Source organism: Puma concolor, chromosome E3 (assembly GCF_028749965.1).
Source record: "Puma concolor isolate L17-30 chromosome E3, mPumCon1.1.hap2, whole genome shotgun sequence".
In the NCBI taxonomy this organism is placed as follows: domain Eukaryota; kingdom Metazoa; phylum Chordata; class Mammalia; order Carnivora; family Felidae; genus Puma; species Puma concolor.
Window position 1 is genome coordinate 6,784,295 of NC_141682.1, and position 22,411 is coordinate 6,806,705.

General features: G+C 41.4%; 1 protein-coding gene and 1 long non-coding RNA gene across 3 annotated transcripts in view; one reads left to right on the forward strand and one right to left on the reverse strand.

The window, feature by feature from the left end:
* LOC147572912 (uncharacterized) overlaps nucleotides 1-7,027 on the reverse strand; it is a 55,648-nt gene extending 48,621 nt beyond the window's left edge. For both annotated transcript variants that reach the window (XR_015245652.1, XR_015245651.1), the window contains exon 1: nucleotides 6,670-7,027. This is a non-coding gene — a long non-coding RNA (uncharacterized LOC147572912). The remainder of the gene's footprint in view (nucleotides 1-6,669) is intronic.
* Nucleotides 7,028-8,458: 1,431 nt separating this feature from the next.
* Nucleotides 8,459-22,411, forward strand: part of ARPC1A (actin related protein 2/3 complex subunit 1A) — a 28,649-nt gene continuing 14,696 nt past the window's right edge. The window contains exons 1-3 of the mRNA XM_025923323.2: nucleotides 8,459-8,613; nucleotides 13,538-13,630; nucleotides 18,296-18,400. Coding sequence (XP_025779108.1) covers nucleotides 13,567-13,630; nucleotides 18,296-18,400 — 169 coding nt within the window. The 5' untranslated portion in view covers nucleotides 8,459-8,613; nucleotides 13,538-13,566. The remainder of the gene's footprint in view (nucleotides 8,614-13,537; nucleotides 13,631-18,295; nucleotides 18,401-22,411) is intronic.

Genomic DNA, 22,411 nt, shown 5'->3' on the forward strand with positions numbered 1-22,411 from the left:
CCTGGAGAGACACTCTTTGTGTTGGTTAGTTTCCCTCCAGGTGTGGAATTACTCAACTTTTCACCAACATCTTCATTTGGGAGTTTGACAAAATAAGACACCCACAAATATATCTGGGATATGAGCACAGAAAAGCAAAGGTATGCTATATACCACAACTGAACTACAGTCATCCCAAGTTAATCCATTTCTGAAAATGATTCTAAGATCAAAGGAGACTATATTAGATTTCAAGTGAGAAAAGAATGCATGCATTGTCTGCCCAAAAACTCCAACCGGTTTCTCTAAATATCACTAAAACCCTCTTAAACACCCATAAAACAATTCTCCAAACATTTCCACATAATATAAACATTTTATATGTTTATATGTATCACTATCTAATTATTTAACACTTAATAAACACTCCATAGTGATTACATTTGCCAGTAGTATGCAATGATATGCACTATATCAGATGACAATTAAATATTCCCTTTAACCTGCAACAAACATGTATTGCAAAGCAAATAACAATGTGATAATGTGTTAAAGATACATAATTAGGGGCGCCTGGGTGGCTCAGTCGGTTAAGCAACCGACTTTGGCTCAGGTCATGATTTCACGGTTCATGGGTTCAAGCTCTGTGTCAGGGGGTGTGCTGTCAGTGCAGAGCCTGCTTCAGATCCCCTGTCTCCCTCTCTTTCTGCCCCTCCCCCACTTGTGCTCTGTCTCTATCTCTCAAAAATAAACATTAAAAAAATTTTAATAATAAAACAAAGATATAAATGCAATAGAAGTTAGCAAAACAAAATAGAGCAATTTTTTAAAATTTTTAATGTTTTATTTAGGTTTTGAGAGAGAGAGAGAAAACATAAATGGGGAAGGGGCAGAAAGAGAGGGGGACAGAAGATCCAAAGTGGGTTCTGAGCTGACAGCAGCTGACAGGCTGAGCTGACAGGCTGACAGCAGCGAGCCCTATGCAGGGCTCAAACTCACGAACTGCGAGATCATGACCTGAGCTGAAGTCAGATGTTCAACCAACTGAGCCACTCAGGCACCCTAAAAATAGAGCAATTTTTAAAAATAATTACTGGGGCGCCTGGGTGGCGCAGTCGGTTGAGTGTCCGACTTCAACCAGGTCACGATCTCGCGGTCCGTGAGTTCGAGCCCCGCGTCGGGCTCTGGGCTGATGGCTCAGAGCCTGGAGCCTGTTTCCGATTCTGTGTCTCCCTCTCTCTCTGCCCCTCCCCCGTTCATGCTCTGTCTCTCTCTGTCCCAAAAATAAATAAAACGTTGAAAAAAAAAAAATTTTTAAAATAATTACTTACCAAATGATTCTGGTAATGGAGGACTAGGGTGACAGACAACTCTCCCGCTAATGAGCACTAGAAAGGTGGAAGAATATACAAAACATCTGCTCAGAGATAAGAGAGAGCTAATCAGGTAGTCAATACAAGTCAATATCCAAAAGAAGAGAGAACATCAGAGAGTGAGCCTAGTATTTTAGGACTGCTTTACCCCAAGGACTATTTGTTGATTCCAAACCAGTTGGCTGAGAGCCCAAGCAGTACTTTTAATAGTCTATCATACTACAGAGACAAAAGATGGAGTCCAGGACCCTCCAAGGACAAAGGTCCTGGTAAACATCTATTATATTGGAGAGGGTTCTCCAGAGACACAAAACCAATAGGAGAAAGACAGAAACAAAGACAGAAATACAGGGGCACCTGGGAGGCTCAGTTGGTTAAGCATCTGACTTGATTTTGGCTCAGGTTATGATCTTGCGATTCATGAGGTGGAGCCCCACGTGGGGCTCTGCAATGGCAGCACGGAGCCTGCTTGGGATCCTCTGTCTCTCCTCTCTCTCTCTCTCTGCCTCTCTCTCTCTCTCAAAATAAATAAATAAGCTTAAAAATGAAAGAAAGACATGGGGCGCCTGGGTGGCTCAGTCAGTTAAGCATCCGACTTCAGCTCAGGTCATGATCTCACAGTTTTTGGGTTCGAGCCCCGTGTCGGACTCTTGTGCTGACAGGTCGGAGCCTGGAGCCTGCTTCGGATTCTGTGTCTCTTTCTCTCTCTGCACCACCACCCCCACTTGTGCTCTGTCTCTGTCTCTCAAAAAATAAATAAATCTAAAAAATAATAATAATAATAAAATAAAATAAATGAAAAAAGACAGGAAGAAAGGGGGAGAAAAGACATGTAGATATAGAAATAGAGGGGCGCCTGGGTGGCGCAGTCGGTTAAGCGGCCGACTTCAGCCAGGTCACGATCTCGCGGTCCGTGAGTTCGAGCCCCGCGTCGGGCTCTGGGCTGATGGCTCAGAGCCTGGAGCCTGTTTCTGATTCTGTGTCTCCCTCTCTCTCTGCCCCTCCCCCGTTCATGCTCTGTCTCTCTCTGTCCCAAAAATAAATAAACGTTGAAAAAAAAATAAATTAAAAAAAAAATAAAAAGTAAAAAATAAAAAAGAAGATGAACATCTTTCCCAGAGACTGAAGTCCATCTTTGAGTCATCTGGATGACCCAGAAAATTCTCAAATCCTAAAATTAGATTAAGGTGATCCCAGAAAGGGGCGCCTGGGTGGCTCAGTTGGTTAAGCGTCCAGCATCCGACTCTTGATTTTGGCTCAGGTCACATCGGGCTCTGTGTTGACAGCCCGGAGCATACTTCAGATTCTGTCTCCCTCTCTCTCTGCCTCTCCCCTGCTCGCACTCTGTCTCTGTCTCTCAAGAATAAATAAAATATTAAAAAATTAAAAAAAAGAAAATGGAGTAATAAAAAACAATCCAAGAGAAGGCAAGAAAGAGGAAAAAAACCAGAATAGGCAAGACAAAAAGCATATAACAAGATGGCTGAGTTAAACTCAAATATATCAGCAATTACTTTAAGTGTAAATGGATAGATATTTCAAAGATAAATATACTATAATAATAAATTGCAACTATATGTTGTTTATGAGCAACACATCTAAAAATATAAGGTAAGAGAATACTTATAAGTAAAAAGAGGAAAAAAAAGATATGCTAGGCAAACCCTAACCCCCTCAAAAAACTGGCTATATTAATATGGCTATATTAATATCAGCAAAGTAAATGTTGAGAGCAAAAGCATTATTAGAAAGGAATATTTCAGGTCACTTGGCTGGCTCACTTGGTAGTCCATGGGACTCTTCATCTCAGGGTTGTGAGTTCAAGCCCCACATTAGGTGTAGAGCTTACTTGAAAAAAAAAAAGGAATATTTCAAAATGATAAAATGTCCAATTCATAACACATAACAATTCTATAACATGGAGGCACCTATGATATAGCTTCAAAGTATACAAAGAAAAAATAACAGACAGTAGAAATAGACAACCCCACGATCACTTGAGAGATATTAACCCACCTTTCTTAGTAATCAAAAGAATAAGCAAGCAACAACAAATGAGTAATTAAGCTAGAAATTATGCAATTAAGACAGAAATCAATAACAAAAATATAAAACTCCCAAGTTTAGAAATTAAGAAATGCCAATTGTACACAAACTCTTTCCAAAAATTTAAGACAAAGAGTACTTCTAAGCCCATTTTATGAAGCCAGAATTACTCTAATAACCAGAAAAAAAGATTACAAGAAAAGTAAACTGCAAAACAATATCCTTCATAAGCCAAGATCTGAATTGCTAAATATTTTAAGCAATTGTTTTGACTTTGTTATTACTTTTTTAAATTTTTATTTCATTTTAGTGAGAGAGAGAATCCCAAGCAGGCTCACACTCAGTAACGGAGCCCCAAGTGGGGCTTGAACCCACAACTTTGGGATCATGACCTGAGCTGAAATCAAGAGTTGGATGTTCAACCAACTGAGCCATCCAGGCTCCCCATACTTTGCTGTTACTTTTAATAGTATGGCTTTGAGCAAGTTGCTTATAGCCTCTAAAGATTTAATTTTTTTAATTTTTTTTTTTATGTAATCTCCACCCCCAACATGGGGCTCAAACTCAAGATCCCAAGAGCAAGAGTCACAAGCACTACCAACTGAGCAAGCCAGACGCTCTTTAAATTGCTAAATTGTTGGGGCGCCTGGGTGGCGCAGTCGGTTGAGCGTCCGACTTCAGCCAGGTCACGATCTCGCGGTCCGTGAGTTCGAGCCCCGCATCAGGCTCTGGGCTGATGGCTCAGAGCCTGGAGCCTGTTTCCGATTCTGTGTCTCCCTCTCTCTCTGCCCCTCCCCCGTTCATGCTCTGTCTCTCTCTGTCCCAAAGATGAATAAATGTTGAAAAAAAAAAAAAATTTAAATTGCTAAATTGTTAAGAAAATTTTAGCAACTGAATGCAATAACATATAAAAATAATAATACACCAAGAGTAAGTAGGACTGGGATGTCTGGGTGGCTCAGTCGGTTGAGTGTCCAGCTTCAGCTCAGGTCATGATCTCGCAGCTGGTGGGTTTGAGCCCCATGTCGGGCTCTGTGCTGACAGCTCAGAGCCTGGAGCCTGCTTCAGATTGTGTCTCCCTCTCTCTCTGCCCCTCCCCTACTCATGCTCTGTCTCTCTGTCAAAAACAAATTAAAAAAAAAATTTTTTTTTAGAAAGAACTAAGTAGGACTTATCCCAACAACGCGTGTTTAGTTTAACACTCTAAAATCAATGTGTAAAACTTCTATTAAAAACATAGGAGAAAATCTATATAACCTTCGATTAGGCACAGATTTCTTAAGACATGACACCAGATAAATGGACTTCCTCAAAACTAAGAACTTCTGTTCTTTGAAAGATATTAATTAAGATAATAAATGAAGAGAAGCCACAGACTGGAAGAAAACAATCGGGAAATAATACCTTGTGAGAATCAACTTGGTACAATATGTTCAAACAATAACTGCCACAATTTATTGAGTGCTTTTAATAAGCCAAGAACTGATAAGCATTTTTAAAATGTTTATTTATTTTTGAGAGAGAGTGTGAGCAGGGGAGGTGGGGGGGGGGGGCCGGAGGATCTGAAGCAGGCTCTACGCTGACAGCAGAGAGCTGTATGCAGGGCTCAAACTCACAAAACTGTGAAATCATGACCAGAACAGAAACCAAGCATCAGACGCTTAACCAACTGAGCCACTCAGGCACCCTGAACTGACAGGCATTTTGTATGCATTCTTTATTTTAATCCTAAGGACAACCCTAAGTGGTGGAAACTATCCTCATTTGACAGATAAACTGAGAGAAGTTGACTTGCCCAAAGTCATATGGATGATAAGCTGCAGAGTTTGAACCCAGTCCTATTTATTTCCAAAGTCAATGAATTCTCTTAAGTACTCTATCATACTATCTTTCTATTAAAATAATCTAAGTTTGCATAACAACGTGGAAAAAGCATTAGAAGCAAAATGCGTTAAGAAGTGGCTTTGGCCTCCAGATTTACAGGCTGGTGAAATTAGGAAAACCATACCTGGTATTCATAAGTTTGCTTGTGTGTTTGTCTTATAAGTGTATTTGTTAAACTTTGGTATTTAGATACCTTCTGAGACTATCTTATGCTTCTAGACACCCCACAAACTAACTGGTCCCATCCCTGCACTATGGGAATGAACCGGGGAAGCAGCCTAGAGTGCCAAAACTTGCATGCATTTTTCAGTCCTCTGTACTGAATTGTACAAGATCCTTTCTACAGGAAACTTTCCCTCCTTGGAACCATTTAGGACATGTCTAAAGGAGCGGGGCAATTAGGGCAATATCTAAAGCATAAGCATTATTAAGCATTAACACAGTACATGCATTTATGCTTTTGTCCTTTCGTTTACTTATAACTTTTACAGGCATTGATTCGATATATATTTCCAACAGCCTTTATGGTGAGTAGATGGTAGGCATTAACCCATGTAAGATACAAAATGGAGGCAGAGGGGTGCCTGGCTGGCTCAGTTGGAAGAGCATGACACTTGTGATCGTGGGGTGTGAGTTCGAGCTCCATGTTAGGTGTAGAGATTACTTTAAAAAAATAAAAATTAAAACAACAACAAAATAGAGGCAGATTGGCGGTGTTCACTGTTGTTCAGCTGGAGTTAAAGCAAAAACCAATCTTCTTACCCTCCAAACCACATTCCAGATACTAAATCAAATCCCTCCTGAGCAGAAAGAAATCTTTAGACCTTTGCAAACAAGTAATCTTTTTGACCTATGATTGGGTACTTTCCTGATGTGTCTACACAAGCCTCTCCTCCCACTCACAACTGGTGGTAATATTGTGTTCTTTGAAGTCCCTCACTGTATATTTCATTCATTCATAGTTTCATTCAACAAGTATTAAGTAGGACCTTACTGGTTTGAGGCACTGGGTAGTTCTGTGTATTTAAAATTATGTGTAAACTGGTCTTATCCTAGCTTCTAAGCTCCTTGAGGACGGAAAGATCTTACCGACTCTTCTCTAATTTACTGAAATGCCTAACACAATACTTGGCACTTGGTGAGTACTCATTAACTTCTTGATGACTTGAAGTCTGACCAAATTTCAGTTCAATCCTGTTCTAATTTCAACTGAATCAATAACACAAACAAAATCATTCCGTGACAGTGTCCAAGCCTTCATTTCCTCCCATTTCCCATTTCTAAGTACCACCTTCCCTGGTGCTAATTTTTTAAGAGAGAATCCTCACTTGGAATACAAGATCAGTGTCCTTATGCAAGTAAAAAACAAACACTGAAAATAACTCACCCTCCTTGGAACTCCAATTGCTCTTATAACCAGGGCATGACGGGATAATGGGAAATGCTCTGGACCTGGCATCAGGAGGCCATCCCTGGCATCGACTTGTATCAAAACCTTCATCAAGGTTTACTGATTTGCATTATTCTCATCTATCCAGATTATAAACTCCTTCGAAGAAGGAACGGTTCTTTGTAAAGATCTAAATAAAACAGTTAATATTTTGACTCCGGATACCAATTCTACATACTTCTGGATTGGCTCACATCAACTTGCAGACGCACGAGGAACCCTTGCTTCTACGTATGCCTTCCTTCCTATGCCAAGATAGTGTCACTGAGAGGGAAGTAATTAATTTAAAATGATCCTTCTGGGGGCGCCTGGGTGGCGCAGTCGGTTAAGCGTCCGACTTCAGCCAGGTCACGATCTCGCGGTCCGTGAGTTCGAGCCCCGCGTAGGGCTCTGGGCTGATGGCTCAGAGCCTGGAGCCTGTTTCCGATTCTGTGTCTCCCTCTCTCTCTGCCCCTCCCCCGTTCATGCTGTGTCTCTCTCTGTCCCAAAAATAAATAAACGTTGAAAAAAAAAATTTATTTTTTTTTTTTTTTTTTTAATTTTTTTTTTCAACATTTATTTATTTTTGGGACAGAGAGAGACAGAGCATGAACGGGGGAGGGGCAGAGAGAGAGGGAGACACAGAATCGGAAACAGGCTCCAGGCTCTGAGCCATCAGCCCAGGGCCTGACGCGGGGCTCGAACTCACGGACCGCGAGATCGTGACCTGGCTGAAGTCGGACGCTCAACCGACTGCGCCACCCAGGCGCCCCGAAAAAAAAAATTTAAAAAAAAAAAAATAAAATGATCCTTCTGTTCTCTCAATCTGTCCTTCATCTCCCCAGAACCCACTTTGTAGCCTTGGGGCAAAATGAAACCAATTGCTCCCAATGCAATGCTCCTTGAACAACTGGAATAACTAATCCTAGAAAACAGAGTGTGGTTCTGACATCAGGAACGGGACGAGCTCACTTGTGTGAACATCACCTTCTAGGCAAACACTGGGGTCAAACTCGTAAACCACCAGAGGCACTCTGCTGGTGACTAGCAGTGGTGCGAAGCCAGCAGTGCTGCTCCAGAATTTCTACCGGTTCAAGGGCGCCAAGTCTAGCTGGAAGCAGGGTTCAGGGCATTTTGTAGAAGCCAAATCTGTACAGCAAGCGCTGCCTCCACGTTTTCTTAATTTGATAAGTCTGTAGTTCACTAGCCTGTAAATCTGGAGGCCAAGGCCACTTCTTACATATTTTGCTTTTAACACTTTCCACGTGTTGCGGGCTTGGAGTTGACGAATCCCAACTCCTCTGTGTCGTGGCGCCACTTTGGGAGCAGGGAATACGTGATTCCGACCGAGGAAAGGTCGAGAAGTTTCCTCAGGGAGGGCCTCAGAGGTTTCCACAGTAGGAAACTGGATCTGAAGAGGGAAACTTCCCTCTGAAGGGGAAAGACTAGTCGTTGGTCGGGTCCATGTGGCTCGAAAAGGCCTCAGTTCTCACTAATTCATCTCCTGACAAAACCACTTGTGAAAGCGCCAACGCTCCACGGTTCGGTCCGCGAGTCCGAGGAAACTTTCTGAAAAAAGAAATAAGACAGCCATGCTGCTTCGCCACCACCTTGGAGCCTCTGTGTGACGCCACTGGCAAAGGGCCGCAGGAGCCCCGCTCACACGCCAGACCCTCCCCCGTCTCACCCGCTCTGGACTCGGGCCGCGCGCGCCCAAGCTGCGCGCGTGCGCAGACTGCCTGGCGGACGCGCCGCGCAGGCGCCGTGGCCATTTCCGGGATCTGTCAGCCGCTCCCTCTGGGCCCCGGTCCTCCGCCCGCGCCCGCCGGAGCCTGTTCGCGTCGACTGACCAGAGTCCGCGAATTCTCCGCTCCGAGCCGGTCCGGACTGCCCCGATCCCAGGTAAGGGACAGCAGGGCGAGCTTCTGGCCCTGTTGGCCTCCAGTGGCCCGGCCTCTCCCCAGACGTTCTTGAACCCGCGGGGGCGGTGAGACGGGGGCTTAGGCCGCGGGGCCCAGAGGCTGAGGGGCGGGCCGGGTCTCCTGGCCCGGCCTCCGGAGGGGGCGGGGGATCCCGGTTCTCGGTGAGGCCGGCCGAACCCGTGGGGTCTCCACCCTTGGCTTCTCTCTAGGTTCTCCAGCTCGAGACCTCTTCCAGGGCTAGAATTAGCGGCTCCTTCTCCTGTGCTTCCGTAACCCTATTTGCACCCCTATTATGGGCATTTATCACAATCTGTAAAATTGTAGTAAATGAAATCATCCTCCCCTTAGTCGAACGTCAGGACGGACCATTCCTTTCTTTAGCGTCTAGAATAGGTACTGCACCAGGCGGTGAGCGACCCTGGAATGTTCGGCTCCGTTCTAGGGCCGCCGTCAATCTTTCAGTTCGGGGGGCCCTCCCGAACTCGAGAAAAAGACCTTCCCCCGAGTTCTTTTAAGATTCCCCCGCCCGAGTGCCTCATCTTAAGTCAGTAGTGCAGACTCGCTCCTCCCGCTGGCTCCGTGGAACCTTTTATACCAAAATTCCGATCCCGGCACCACCCCTTTTCGTTGGGGGACCCTGGGAAGATTGCTTCTTTGAGTCCGCGTTTCCTCACCTACAGTAGGAAGGTTCTTAGAGTTTTCTTTGAGGATCAAGTAACTTTATTTGCATTAATTGCCTAGACTAGTTCCTGGCCCAGAGTGTAGGCGCTCAGTAAATATTAGCTATTGCGACCGTCCTGGGCATTCTGTGCATACCTATCTTCCCTTCCTTTGCTACCCTCCTCTCCCCGCAGACTTGAGGACCAGAAAAGTGTCAGATTTATTTATGTTTCTGGCCCTGTCCGTGTACTTACTACACTGCTGGGAACATGGTAGGCATGGTAATAAATTGTGCCTTAGAATCCTTGATTATAAAGCTATCTGTTGTCATACTGCAGCTCTAGAACGTGAAGGAAATGCTAACCTACTTTTATCTGCTTCGATGCATTGTCTAAACTAACTACGTTATCCTAGTTCCACTCCCCCCCCTCCCCTTTTTAAATCAGTTTCATCTCACCTTTTGGTTTCTGGTGGGTCCTGGGTTTTCAGGTATCTAAGAAAAAAGGAGAGGCTATCAGTCTGGAAGGTGTTTTTACCGTGCTAGGGGGTGGGTGTAACTGGCTGCTTCCTACTACAGAGTATTCAGAGAGCTTCCAAGGTTAATTCATCTACTTATTATAATGAAAGGAGGGGAGTATCTTGGAAAAATAAAACACTTGCTTGGAGGAAGAGTGGCAGTATTTGGATCTAGAATCCTGTGCTGAAACAAATTCTCCATGGGGAAGTTTAAAATGATCGGCTGGTGAGGCTGGTGCCTGGCATTGAAACCTCATCTCTGAACCTTGTGGAGGGTGTGGTGATCTTTGTGGAGTACCTGGTATCGCTGGGTTGGGTAATGAGAGCAATTAGAAACTGGATGAATCACAGTGTTAAAAACTTGACTCTAAACCGGCAACTGAAATTTCCACTGTATAAGTACTTTCAGGCTTCAGGGCCAAGAATTCAAAATGTATAGACATTTCCAAGTTCAGAGGATACTAACCAGTGTGTACTTCTCAACGTTTATTTATTTTTGGGACAGAGAGAGACAGAGCATGAACGGGGGAGGGGCAGAGAGAGAGGGAGACACAGAATCGGAAACAGGCTCCAGGCTCTGAGCCATCAGCCCAGAGCCCGACGCGGGGCTCGAACTCACGGAGTGCGAGATCGTGACCTGGCTGAAGTCGGACGCTCAACCGACTGCGCCACCCAGGCGCCCCTAACCAGTGTGTACTTCTCGAGGTGGAGAGAACTAACTTAGTGAGCATCTATTTTGGGCTAGGCTTTTTACTACACGTTTTCATATGTTATCTCATTTAATCCTCATACCAACAGCCTTGGGATGTCAGTGATAATGTCAATTTTACATATGAAGAAAAATTTAGATTTAGGGATGTTAAAGTGACCTGCCCACGGTCTCATAGCTAGTATGTGCCCAAGCCCAGGTTCAAACCCGGCTCCCCTTGGACCTGGCAACCAAACATTAGGATGACTTTGTACTCAAAGCGATAGGTAAAGAAAGGAGGTGTGTTGTAGGGGAGTGCCTGGAATTATGCTATGAATTGTTATAAATCGTTGTTTCTCTCAGTGCTGTATAATAAAAGATTTTCAATAGAAGCATGTTAAATTTAACATCACCACCTTTTTTTGTTCTTAGGTTTTCAGATCTCACTTAAATATTAATAACAGTTTAGAATTAGAATCATCAGCCTATGATAGAAGGTATCTTTATCTTGGTACAAAATTCAAGCTATTGGGGTGCCTGGGTGGCTCAGTCGGTTGGGCGTCCGACTTCGGCTCAGGTCATGGTCTCGTGGTCCGTGAGTTCGAGCCCCGCATCAGGCTTTGGGCTGACAGCTCAGAGCCTGGAGCCTGTTTCGGATTCTGTGTCTCCCTCTTTCTCTGACCTTCCCCTGCTCATGCTCTCTCTCTGTCTCAAAAATAAATAAATGTTAAAAAAAAAATTTTTTTTTTTTTAAAAAACAAAAAAACAAAATTCAAGCTATTATTCTCCTGCATTCACTAATTTTGATGAATACAGACTGTTTACTGGGTGTCTTATAAATGTAACAAGAGTATTGTCTTACCCTACAGACTTAAATTACCCACATGATTATAACTGAAGTATGTCCAAATATGGAACTTGAATGATATGACAAATTTAGAAATGTGATTTTAGAAGTAATTATGTTGTTATGTAAATGTTTACCTCTTTTTGCTACTTTGCTTAAAAAACTGAGTTGAGGGGCACCTGGCTGGCTCAGTCAGTGCAGCATGCAACACTTGATCTCGGGGTTTTAAGTTCGAGCCCCACGTTGGGTGAGTTGAAGAATGAGAAAGTCTTTGCAGCTGTTCTTTTTTTAACTATACATGAAATATGTGCTTTTAATGCATGTAGATATTCACATTGAATTATTATTTGTAGGCCAATTTTGTTTAACAAATAAGCCTATAAAATATGCCCTTTGAACTAAATTGTTTTTAATTAAGGAGATATTTGTGACATGATATGTTATTGTGAGTAACTGTGAGTTAAACCTGTGGTGATGGGTAAGCATCTGATACCAGAATAGAGAGAGAGAGAATCATGCGGTGAGCATCTGGAAGTTTATGTTTTAAAAAACACATTAAGCAGCCTCATATGAATTCATCTAAAACATTTTTTTTTAATTTCCAGTTAGAGGCTTTTTCTTTATTTGTGATTTGCAGTTTGCTTTCTAGGACATGTAAGAGTAAAGTCAGTGACCTAAATGTCTTCACTTTAGAATAGAATGTGAAACACTGACATTTCTCTGCCAGTTCAAGATATCAGATGTTTTATTTAAGGGTGTGTTTAATCTGTTTTTGACCTTTGGATTCCTTTACAACAATTAACAGACATTTTTTCTGCTTTCCACTGAGATTGATTTCTGCTTTGTCTGCTGAACTTTCATTGTTCACTTCCTAACCTTCTGCTTTCCTTTCCATTCATTTCCTATTTGCATCAGAATTCTTACATTTTAGCCTCCACCCTAGGTGATCAGACTTGTACAGAAGTGTATTGCAACTTCAGAGTGTTGTGTGAGTGCTTCTTAGAAGTGATAAAGGGGAGAAGGATCTGGCTGCTTTAAAAAAAAATTCTCCTGTTTCAGATAATGGTTGCCTCTTTAGTGGATCTAGATTTGGGTGTCTATGAAGTAGAGAATTTTATTTGATTTTTAACTTAATGATGCGTCACACAGATTCCTGCTTTTCATTTTCAGTAAAAAAGCAGTGTGACAAATACCTGTGTAATACACCCTTTGTGTAGATTCACCAGTTGTTAACATTTTGCCACGTTTGCTCTTTATATGTCTACTTGTCCTCAGCCATTGAAAGTAAATCACAGAAGACCTTGTGACACTTCATCCCCAAATACTTCATTCTTTATCTCCTAAGAGTTGGAACATGCTCCTAATAGCAGTTATCATAGTTAAGAAATTGGAAATAACTGCATATTGTTATGTAACATAGAATAATATTCATGTTTTCCTTATTGGACTAAATATGTCTTTTATGGCTGTTTTAAAAATATAGATTACAGTCGGGGCACCTGAGTGGCTCAGTCGGTTAAGTGACGACTCTTGATTTTGGCTCAGGTCATGATCTCATGGTTTGTGAGTTCTAGCACTGCATGGAGCTCCTGCTGACAGTGCAGAGGGCTCCTGCTTGGGATTCACTGTCTCCCTCTCTCTCTGCGCCTTCCCCCCACGGTCTTTGTCTCTCTCAAAATAAATAAATAAACTTAAATATGTTTGTAGATTATAATCAAGTTTCATTTGTCGAGTTTGATCTTCATAGCTCTTTTAATCCAGAACAGCCTGCTTCACACCCAGTTCGAACTCGCGAACTGTGAGATTGTGACCTGAGCGGAAGTCGGATGCTTAACCGACTGAGCCACCCAGGCGCCCCAATTACCAGATTTTTTTTATTGTTAAGGCATGTTTTTCTCTTAAAAATTAGTAAGTATTTTGTGGGATGATAATTTGAGACTGTGTGAATATCCTGTTCCCCAACAATTTTTAACTCGTGGTTTTAGGGTCCCTTGATGACCCTTGACAGAATAAAGTATACATTGGTGGTTACAGTATTTGTTGTATTTAAATGATTAAGTTTTGATATTGAGATTGCTTCTTTTCTAATGGGACAATAATGTTTTATTTATCCTCAAATATTTTGGGATCCCCCGACAACTGAAATATGTATTGCCTGCCATTTTAAATGCTTTTTTCTGTTGCTTATTACAGCTTCCTATCCTTTGAAAACACTAAGAATAATGTCCCTGCATCAGTTTTTACTAGAGCCAATCACCTGCCATGCCTGGAATAGGGATCGTACCCGTAAGTATGCTATTAACTTTACTCCTTTATTTTGGTGCTTTTAATATTTTTATATGTAGGCACTTTTTTAGGGATCACATATTTCAGTGTCACATGTGAAAAGGGCATGGATTCAGAAGGAAACTAGGTCAGGCATTTGGTTTATATAGAGAGAAACTGAGGTCCAGAGTGTTGGAAGGACTTTCCAGCGGTTAATGTCAGAGCCATTGCTAACATCCAAGCCTTCTGGCTCCTTGTCCAGTACCAGCTGGAGGATGGTTTATATCTGAGGCCCTAAGAACCCAGTGTCTGGAATGGTTGTATAATATCACCACACTCATCCAATATTTAGTCCAAATACTGGGACCTAAATAAAAGCTATTACAGAAACATAGTTTACTCCTGATGGACTAAGAGTGGTATTAGCTAGTATTTACCGTATTATTTATAATAAACTTGAGTTTCTAGTTTTCTAGCTGTAACCAACTAGAAAGGGATGGAGAACCCTCTTAGAAGTAGGGACACTACAGCAAGCGAAGTGACAGTATGAAAGAGGCAAAAAAAAAAAACCCTAAAAACAGAGACAGAAGTATAGTAGTGTGCCCATGAATTTTTTTTTAAATTTATTTATTTATTTTGAGAGAGAGAGAGCGTGCACACGCACAAGCCAGGGAGGGGCAGAGAGAGAAGGAGACAAAATCCCAAGCAGGCCCTGCACCATCAGCGCAGAGCCTGATGTGGGGCTTGAACCCACAAATTGTGAGATCATGACCTGAGTCGAGATCAAGAGTTGGGTGCTTAACCAACTGTGCCACCCAGGCACCCCTTCATGAGCTATTTTTAAATTAAGTTATATTCTGTAGCTACCTTTTTTTAAATAAAGCTTTATTGAAATATAATTCATATTCATAAAATTCACCCTTTTTAAGGGATCAGGTCAGTGGTTTTTAGTACTGTATTCATAGAGTTATTCAATAATACCACTATCTAGTTTCACAATATTTTCTATCACTCCAAAGAGAAACTCTATACCCATTAACAGTTACTCCCAGTTCTCCTCAAAACTTACAGTCTTAACAACTACTGATCCACTCTGTCTCCATAGATTTGCATGTTCTGGACGTTTTGTATGGGTGGAATCCTATAATATGAGGCTTTTTGCATGTAGCTTCTTTCACTGACCATAATGTTTTCAAGGTTTATCCATGTTGTACCAAGTAGGAGTACTTCATTCCTTTTTATGGCTGAATAATATTGTATAGACCTATAGTTTATTCATCAGTTGGTGGACATTTTAGTTGTTTCCACTTTTTCGCTATTTGAATAATGCTGCTATGAACATTCACTTACCAGTTTTTATGTGGACATGTTTTCTTTAAAACCTTTTTTTAATGTTTTCATTTTGAGAGAGACAGTGAATGGGGGAGGGTCAGAGAGAGAGGGAGACACAGAATCTGAAGCAGGCTCCAGGCTCTGAGCTGACAGCACAGAGCCTGATGTAGGGCTCGACCCCACAAACTGCGAGATCATGACCTGAGCCAAAGTTGGACACTCAGCCAACCGAGCCACCCATGTGCCCCTGTGGACTTATGTTTTCAATTCCCTTGAGGGTATACCTAGGAGCTGAATTTCTGGGTCGTATATGGTAACTGTGTTGAGCATTTTGGGAAGCTGCCAGACTATTTTCCAAAGTGGCCACACCATTTTACATTCTCACTAGTAGATGAAGGTTCAGGTTTCTCTGCATCCTTGTCAACACTTGTTATTGTCTTGTCTTTTTCATTATGGCCCTGTTCCCACTATATCCTAGTAGGTATAAAGTAGTATCTTACTGTAGTTTAGATTTGCATTTCCCTGATGACCAATGATGTTGAGCATCTTTTCACATGCTATTGGCTATTTATGTATTTTCTTTGGAGAAATGTTCAGATCCTTTGACTGTTTTTCAAATTGGGTTATTGGCCTTTTTATTATTGAGTTGTAAGAGTTCTTTGTATACTCTTGATACAAGTCCCATATGAGATACTTTACAAATATCTCCCATTCTGTGGGTTGTCTTTTCTCTTTCTTGATTCCTTTGAAGCACCAAAGTTTTTAATTCTGAAAAAGTCCAAATTATCTCATTTTTCTTTCGTTGCGTATGCATTTGCTGTTGTATTTAAGAAACCAGTTAATTTGAAGTCACAAAAATGTATGTTTCCTTTTTAGAGTCATAGCTTTAGTTCTTATATTTACATCTTGCATTCATTTCGAGCTAATTTTTGTATAAGGCATGAAATAGGGGCCCAACTTCATCTTTTGCCTGTGGATATCCAGTTGTCCCAACGCCATTTGTTGAAGACTGTTCTCTCCCTGCTGATTTGTCTTGGTACCTTTGTCGATAATCAGTTGACTGGAAATGTGAAGGTTTATTGGGCTCTCAGTTCTGTTTCATTGATCTTTATGTTTATCCTAATGTCAAGGACACTGTCTTGATTACTGTAGCTTTATAGTAAGTTTTGAAATTGGTAAGTGTGAGTTCCAACTTTGTACTTCTTTCTCAAGATTCTTTTCGCTCTTCTAGTCCCATGCATTTCTGTATGAATTTGAGGATCAGCTTATTAATTTCTGTAAAGAAGGCAGCTGAGATTTTGATAGGGACTACTTTCAATCACTCAAAATAAATAAACATTAAGAAAAAAATTTAAAAAAATTTTTTTTAATTCAGTCTGTAACATGATACGATGGTGAATCTAGAGCTTCTGGTTTGTGATCATCTCACAGATCTTTATAGCTGAGTTTCCTATGTCTTCTGTCTCCCCTTTCCCATGTAAAAACGGGTTTTTGGAGTCTTTCCAGTTACTTTTATTTTTTTTTAAAGAGTTTTTTTTAAAGTTTATTTATTTTTGAGACAGAGAAAGCACAAGTTGGGGAGGGGCAGAGACAGAGGAAGGAGTGAGAATCCCAGGCAGGCTCTGCCCGATGCTGGGCTCGAACCCATGAACTGTGAGATCATGACCTAAGCTGAAGTCAAGACATTTAACCAACTGAGCCACCCAGGTGCCCCTCCAGTTATTTTTAATAGAAACTTATGATTGTCCTCAAGGCACCTGGGTGGCTCAGTCGGTTAAGCGTCCAACTCTTGATTTTAGCTCAGGTCGAGTTCAAGCCCCACATTGGGCTCTGTGCTGACAATGCAGAGCCTGCTTGTAATTGTTTCTCCTTCGCCTCTGTCTCTGCCCCTACCCCACTCGTTCTCTCTCTCCCTCCCTCCCTCTCTCTCTCAAAATGAACATTTAAAAAAAAGAAAGTTATGATTGTCCTTATTTAAACTACTTGATAAACTTAAAGTCAAACTTATCTTATTGTAGTTTGAAATTTGTAATGTTTTTCAGATTTAGATTTGACTTTTGAAATCCCTGTGAGCATCTTAGAAATTTAGAGAAATACGTATAATTGGTTTCTAGAAGTACTTGAAGTCTTACGATTTTAGAGCTAGGTATTTATCTGGTTCCACAGTTTCATCTGTAAAACAGATACACCTTTCCTAAGGAGGGAAGGAAAGGTAATATAATAGAAGCGGGAACTAGTAAATAATTGATCTAAAGTTTGAGTCATAGATCCTAATTTTAATTTTGAGAAATTAGTGTTTTGGGTTTTTTTTTAATGAATGAACTAGAAAGGGGGAAAAAATCAATATAAGTTCAAAAGTAATCTGTCATAAATATTACATTCTTTATATTTCAAATTGGTCCAAGAGATTTCTCTTGAAAATAGAATTTTATTTTGTGATTCATATTGGCTTTATTGTAAAGGAAAAGCTTTGATGTATTTTATGAGCAGAGTCAAGTTTTTTTGATAAACTGATGTTTCCAACCTGGGTTCATGATAGCAGTAAGAACCTAGGAACCATTTTCAGTGTTTTGGAAATTCTAACAGAAAGTAAATATTTATTGCTAATAATGGTGGACAAGTGAACTAAAATGTCAAATATCTTTACTGTGGGCTAATATTATATCAGCCAAGTACGATAACATTGTTCTTACTGGTTAGAATCTTTACTTAACAGTTGCAGATATCTCTGATAAAATGAATTTTTAAATTTAGTTTTTCTAGAAAACATTTTTTTTAATATTTATTTTTGAGGGAGAGAACATGAGTAGGGGAGGGGCAGAGAGAGAGGGAGACACAGAATCTGAAGCAGGCTCCAGACTCAGAGCTGTCAGCACAGAGCCCAGAGCAGAGCTGGGGGCGGGGGGCTCGAACTCACCATGAGATCATGAACTGAGCTGAAATCAGATGCTTAACTGACTGAGCCACCCAGGCATTCCTCTACAAAACATTTTAAAATATGGGATCCAAGTAGAGGTAAAAGTAATAAAAGGAATTTTTCAGGGGTGAATATTAGGAAACTTTTTTTTTTTTTTAGAGAGAGGGCGCAAGTGAGTGAGGGGCCTGGGGGGCAGGGTGGGGTGGGGGGTTCAGAAGCAAGGCTTACCCAAAGCGGGGCTTGAGCTTACCCAAAGCAGAGCTGGCTTAGTTGGTGATCATGTGACTTTTGATCTTGCAGTTGGGAGTTCGAGCCCTATGTTGGGTGTAGAGATTACTTAAAAAAAATAAAAATCTTTAAAAAAAAAAAAAAGCCAAGTGTAACATACCTCTTTTTTGGTCACAATTTCAAGTTAACTCTTGACTTTTTTCCTCCAGAGATTGCTCTTAGCCCCAACAATCACGAAGTCCACATCTATAAGAAGAACGGGAGCCAGTGGGTGAAGGCTCATGAACTCAAGGAGCACAATGGACACATCACAGGTAAGAGAGACTGTGAGCTTAGTGTGAGACTTGCAAATTGAGTGCTTTTCCATTTAAAATTTTTTTTAATGTTTATTTAATTTTTGAGAGAGAGCAAGAGACAGAGTGCAAGCTGGGGAGGGGCAGAGTGGGAGACACAGAATCTGAAGCAGGTGCCAGGCTCTAAGCTGTCAGCACAGAGCCCAACGTGGGGCTCGAACTGACAAACCCATGAGATCATGACCTGAGCCGAAGTCAGACGCTCAACCAACTGAGCCACCCAGGCATCTCTAGTGCTTTTCCATTTAAATGAAGAGCCTGATAAAGTAAGTCTACCATAGTATTTAAAGCTGTGCAACATTTATGGAATTTTCTTTAGAAAATTTGACAAAACATCATAATAATGGTATCCGTTTTTAAGTGCTTCTTTTAGCCCAGCTGGTTCACAGCACTCTACTAGTGTTAGGGAAAACCCTGATCCTTCTCTGAGGACTGAAGAGCTTAGATTAGGTGATGAAATGTGAAAGGAAAACTAGATGGCCCATCAGCAGAAAACATAAGCCACACTGTGTCCCCAAGTGCTGAGGGGCCGCAGTGTCTTCCGGAAGCTTTCTGTATGTTGTTTGTGGCGGGGAGGAAGACCTTCCAAAATACTGAAAAGGACAAAGAGCAATATAACACCCACATTGCCACCGCTTAGAATTAACAACTATGTCTCTTTTTTCCTGGGCCAGAAAACTGAGGAGACAAAGGTTTAATAATCAGGAGTGGCATTCAAGATAATGGTACAGTCCCCTTTCATCTGCCAGTCCTATCCTATTCCCATTCCCCAGAAGCAGTCCGTAATTTGGTATGACATTGTCCCAGTTCATTTTTAATACTTTTACATACATAGACACATATTTGTAAGCAATACAAATTTAGTACTATTGGCTAGTATTTTCAATGCTACACAAATGGCATCATGTTGCACATCTCCTGCAGCTTGCTTTTGCATCTCATGTCGTTCCTGATCTCTGTGTTCATCAAGTGTATTCCTTTTAACTGCTGTTTAACATTTCATACCTCATTTATTTACTGTTCTCTCCACTGAAGGACATTTAGGTTGTTTCCAGTTTTCCTTATATTAAGGTGCTAAATCGAGCAGCCCTGTGCAGATCTCTTTGTACACACGTGAATGTTTATTGAAGACTCGTACATCCTCACCTTTGCCAGGCTGGTCATGGTGTCTTCACCCCCACAGCCCTATAGGGGAGTGCTTACTCTCCTGCATCCCACACATACTGGATACGGTCAGGCTGTCTGATGAGTGAAAGGGTGGTGTCTCTAGAAGTTACATTTCCCTGATTGATGGAAAGGTTGAGCATATTTTCAGAAGTTTGTTAGCTATCTGGGTTTACTTCTCATACTTTACCGTCCATTACTCCTGACCATTTTTCCATTGAGTTTTTATCTTTTTCTTGTGGGTTTGTAGAAGACTGAATCTTAAAGCATTGCCTCTGAGGCAGATTCCTGGATGTACGTTAGTTTTCATCTTTGACAAAAACTATTCATGAATAGATGGCTAATGGTGGCAAGCACGGCAGTGCAGAGTTTCATTAAGGAACTGTCAAATAAGGAAGGAAAAAGAGTAAGAGAGAAAAATGGAGAATTTCTATAATGGTTTTCAGAATTCAGTGACCCAAAACCTGATATCATATTTCAAGAGCATGAATTGCTTTGTTATGAAGTGATACCTGGCCATTTTTATTTATTTATTTTTTAAATACTTTTAATGTGTTTTTTTTTTTTTAATTTTTTTTAATGTTTATTTATTTTTGAGACAGAGAGAGACACAGCATGAGCAGGGAAGGGGAAGAGAGAGAGGGAGACACAGAATGTGAAGCAGGCTCCAGGCTCTGAGCTGTCAGCACAGAGCCCGACGCAGGGTTTGAACTCACGAACTGTGAGATCATGACCTGAGCCGAAGTCGGACGCTTAACCGACTGAGCCACCCAGGCGCCCCAGTTTTGATTTCTTTTTGAGAGAGAGAGCATGAGTCAGGGAGGGGCAGAGTGAGTGGGAGACACAGAATCCGAAGCAGACTCCAGGCTCCGACCTGTCAGCACAGAGCCCGATGTGGGGCTCAAACCCACAAACTGTGAGATCATGACCTGGGCCGAAGTCAGGTGCTTAACCGACTGAGCCACCCAGGCACCCCAATATCTGGCTATTTTTAAAAGAACATACTCACTTACTGTTATGTTCAGAAACAACTCTTGTTCCTTGGCCTTTACTCCTATAATTTTTTCTTTATCTATTTCCTGGCTGAGTTGATTCAACCTCTTGCTTTGAACACTTTGGTCAAGCACACCAAAACTTAATCTCCATAACCTTTCAATTACAAATTTCTCACTGAAGTCTTAGATTTTCCTTCTCCTCTCAATGACATTTACTTTTTAAGTGGGCAGCAAAGCGACTGGTAGTGATTTTTTTTTTCTAATCATGACCCTGGAATTTTGCCTCTAATCTTCCAACATACTGACTGGCTTGAAGATACCCTCTCCCCAGAGAGAAACAGCGTGTTTTGACCTTCTGCACCCTTTATATTCGTTTCCCAGCAAAAACTCGTGACCATCCTTTCTTGCTTTTAAGTGATTTGTATATGGTGCTAGTGAGCAGCAGGGGCCAACTGACTGGACTACTGAACCAGCACAAAAGACATAATGTGTAATTTCTATTTTTGTTGCTGTTGCTTTCCCATGACCTTATTTCTATTAGGTTTGGCCTGTTTTTCTTTGTTTAAGTCCCTTTGCCAGTGGCATTATGGCCTAAAAATAAGAACATTCATAGTTTAAATTGGAATTTGATCATTGGGAAGTACATTTAAGTGAGAAAGGGCTAAGGTGAAAGGCCAAAGAAATAGCCAAAAAAGTGAAATATTTAGTTATTTTCTTTTTCTCCCCTGCTTCTTTTGGAATCCTTTGAACTTGGGCCTGTTTTCATCCAAATGCTCAGATGACCTCTTTTTTTAGATCTTAAAAAACTGTTGTTGGAAAAATCTAAGTATAACTCTGTGGCAAGAGACCAGGGATCAAACATAGTTTCTCAGAAAGATAGTAACTACAGGAAAAAAAAAAATCTTCTGAAGCTTTCTAGAAGGAAAAAGACCAGTCAGTACTACAGAGAAAAAGAATATGGTTAACATCAAAGCAATACCAGAGTAGTGGAATTTGTTTCTTTGAGTTTTTTCTTTTTTAACGTTTATTTTTGAGAATGCGTGCATGCGTTCTTGGGAGCAAGAGAGGGGCAGAGAAAAAGAGGGAGAGAGAGAATCCCAAGCAGATTTTGCCCTGTCAATGCAGAGCCCAACGTGGGGCTCCAACTCACAAAATGTGAGATCATGACCTGAGCTGAAATCAAGAGTCAGATGCTTAACTGACTGAGCCACCCAGGTGCCCCTGTTGATTCTTATTTTTTTTTTTCTTAGAGTACCTCATGCTTAAGCACCTCAAGAGTTCTTATAAAACATGAATGTGTTTAATTAGAGTGGTGATCACATGGAATAAGGAGTGAAATTTTAGATTGTCAAATCATCACAAAATCCCTGAGTTTTCTCACTATAAGGCAGTATTCTGGATGTTAGAGGACGTATTTATTTTCTGTTGCTGTGTAACAAATACTACAAACGTAGCAGCTTAACCAAAACACATATATTATCTAATAGTTTCGTGGGTCAAGAGTCTGGGCATGGTTTATCTGGGACCCCTGCTTAGGGTCTCACAAGTTGTAATCAAGGTGTCAGCCAAGGATGAGTTCTCATCAGAGCCTCGACCAGGGAAGGATCCACTTCCAAGCTCCTTCAGATTGTTGGTGGTAGAATTCATGTCCTTGCAGCTGTAAGATTCATGAGGGCTGCCACACCCTTATGTAATCTTGTCCACAAATGTACATCGTATCACCTTTGTGGCATTCCATTGATTAGAAGCAAGTCACAGGTCCTGCGCACACCGCGAGGGAGGGGACTTCCATAGGTCTGTGGTCTGCCCACCA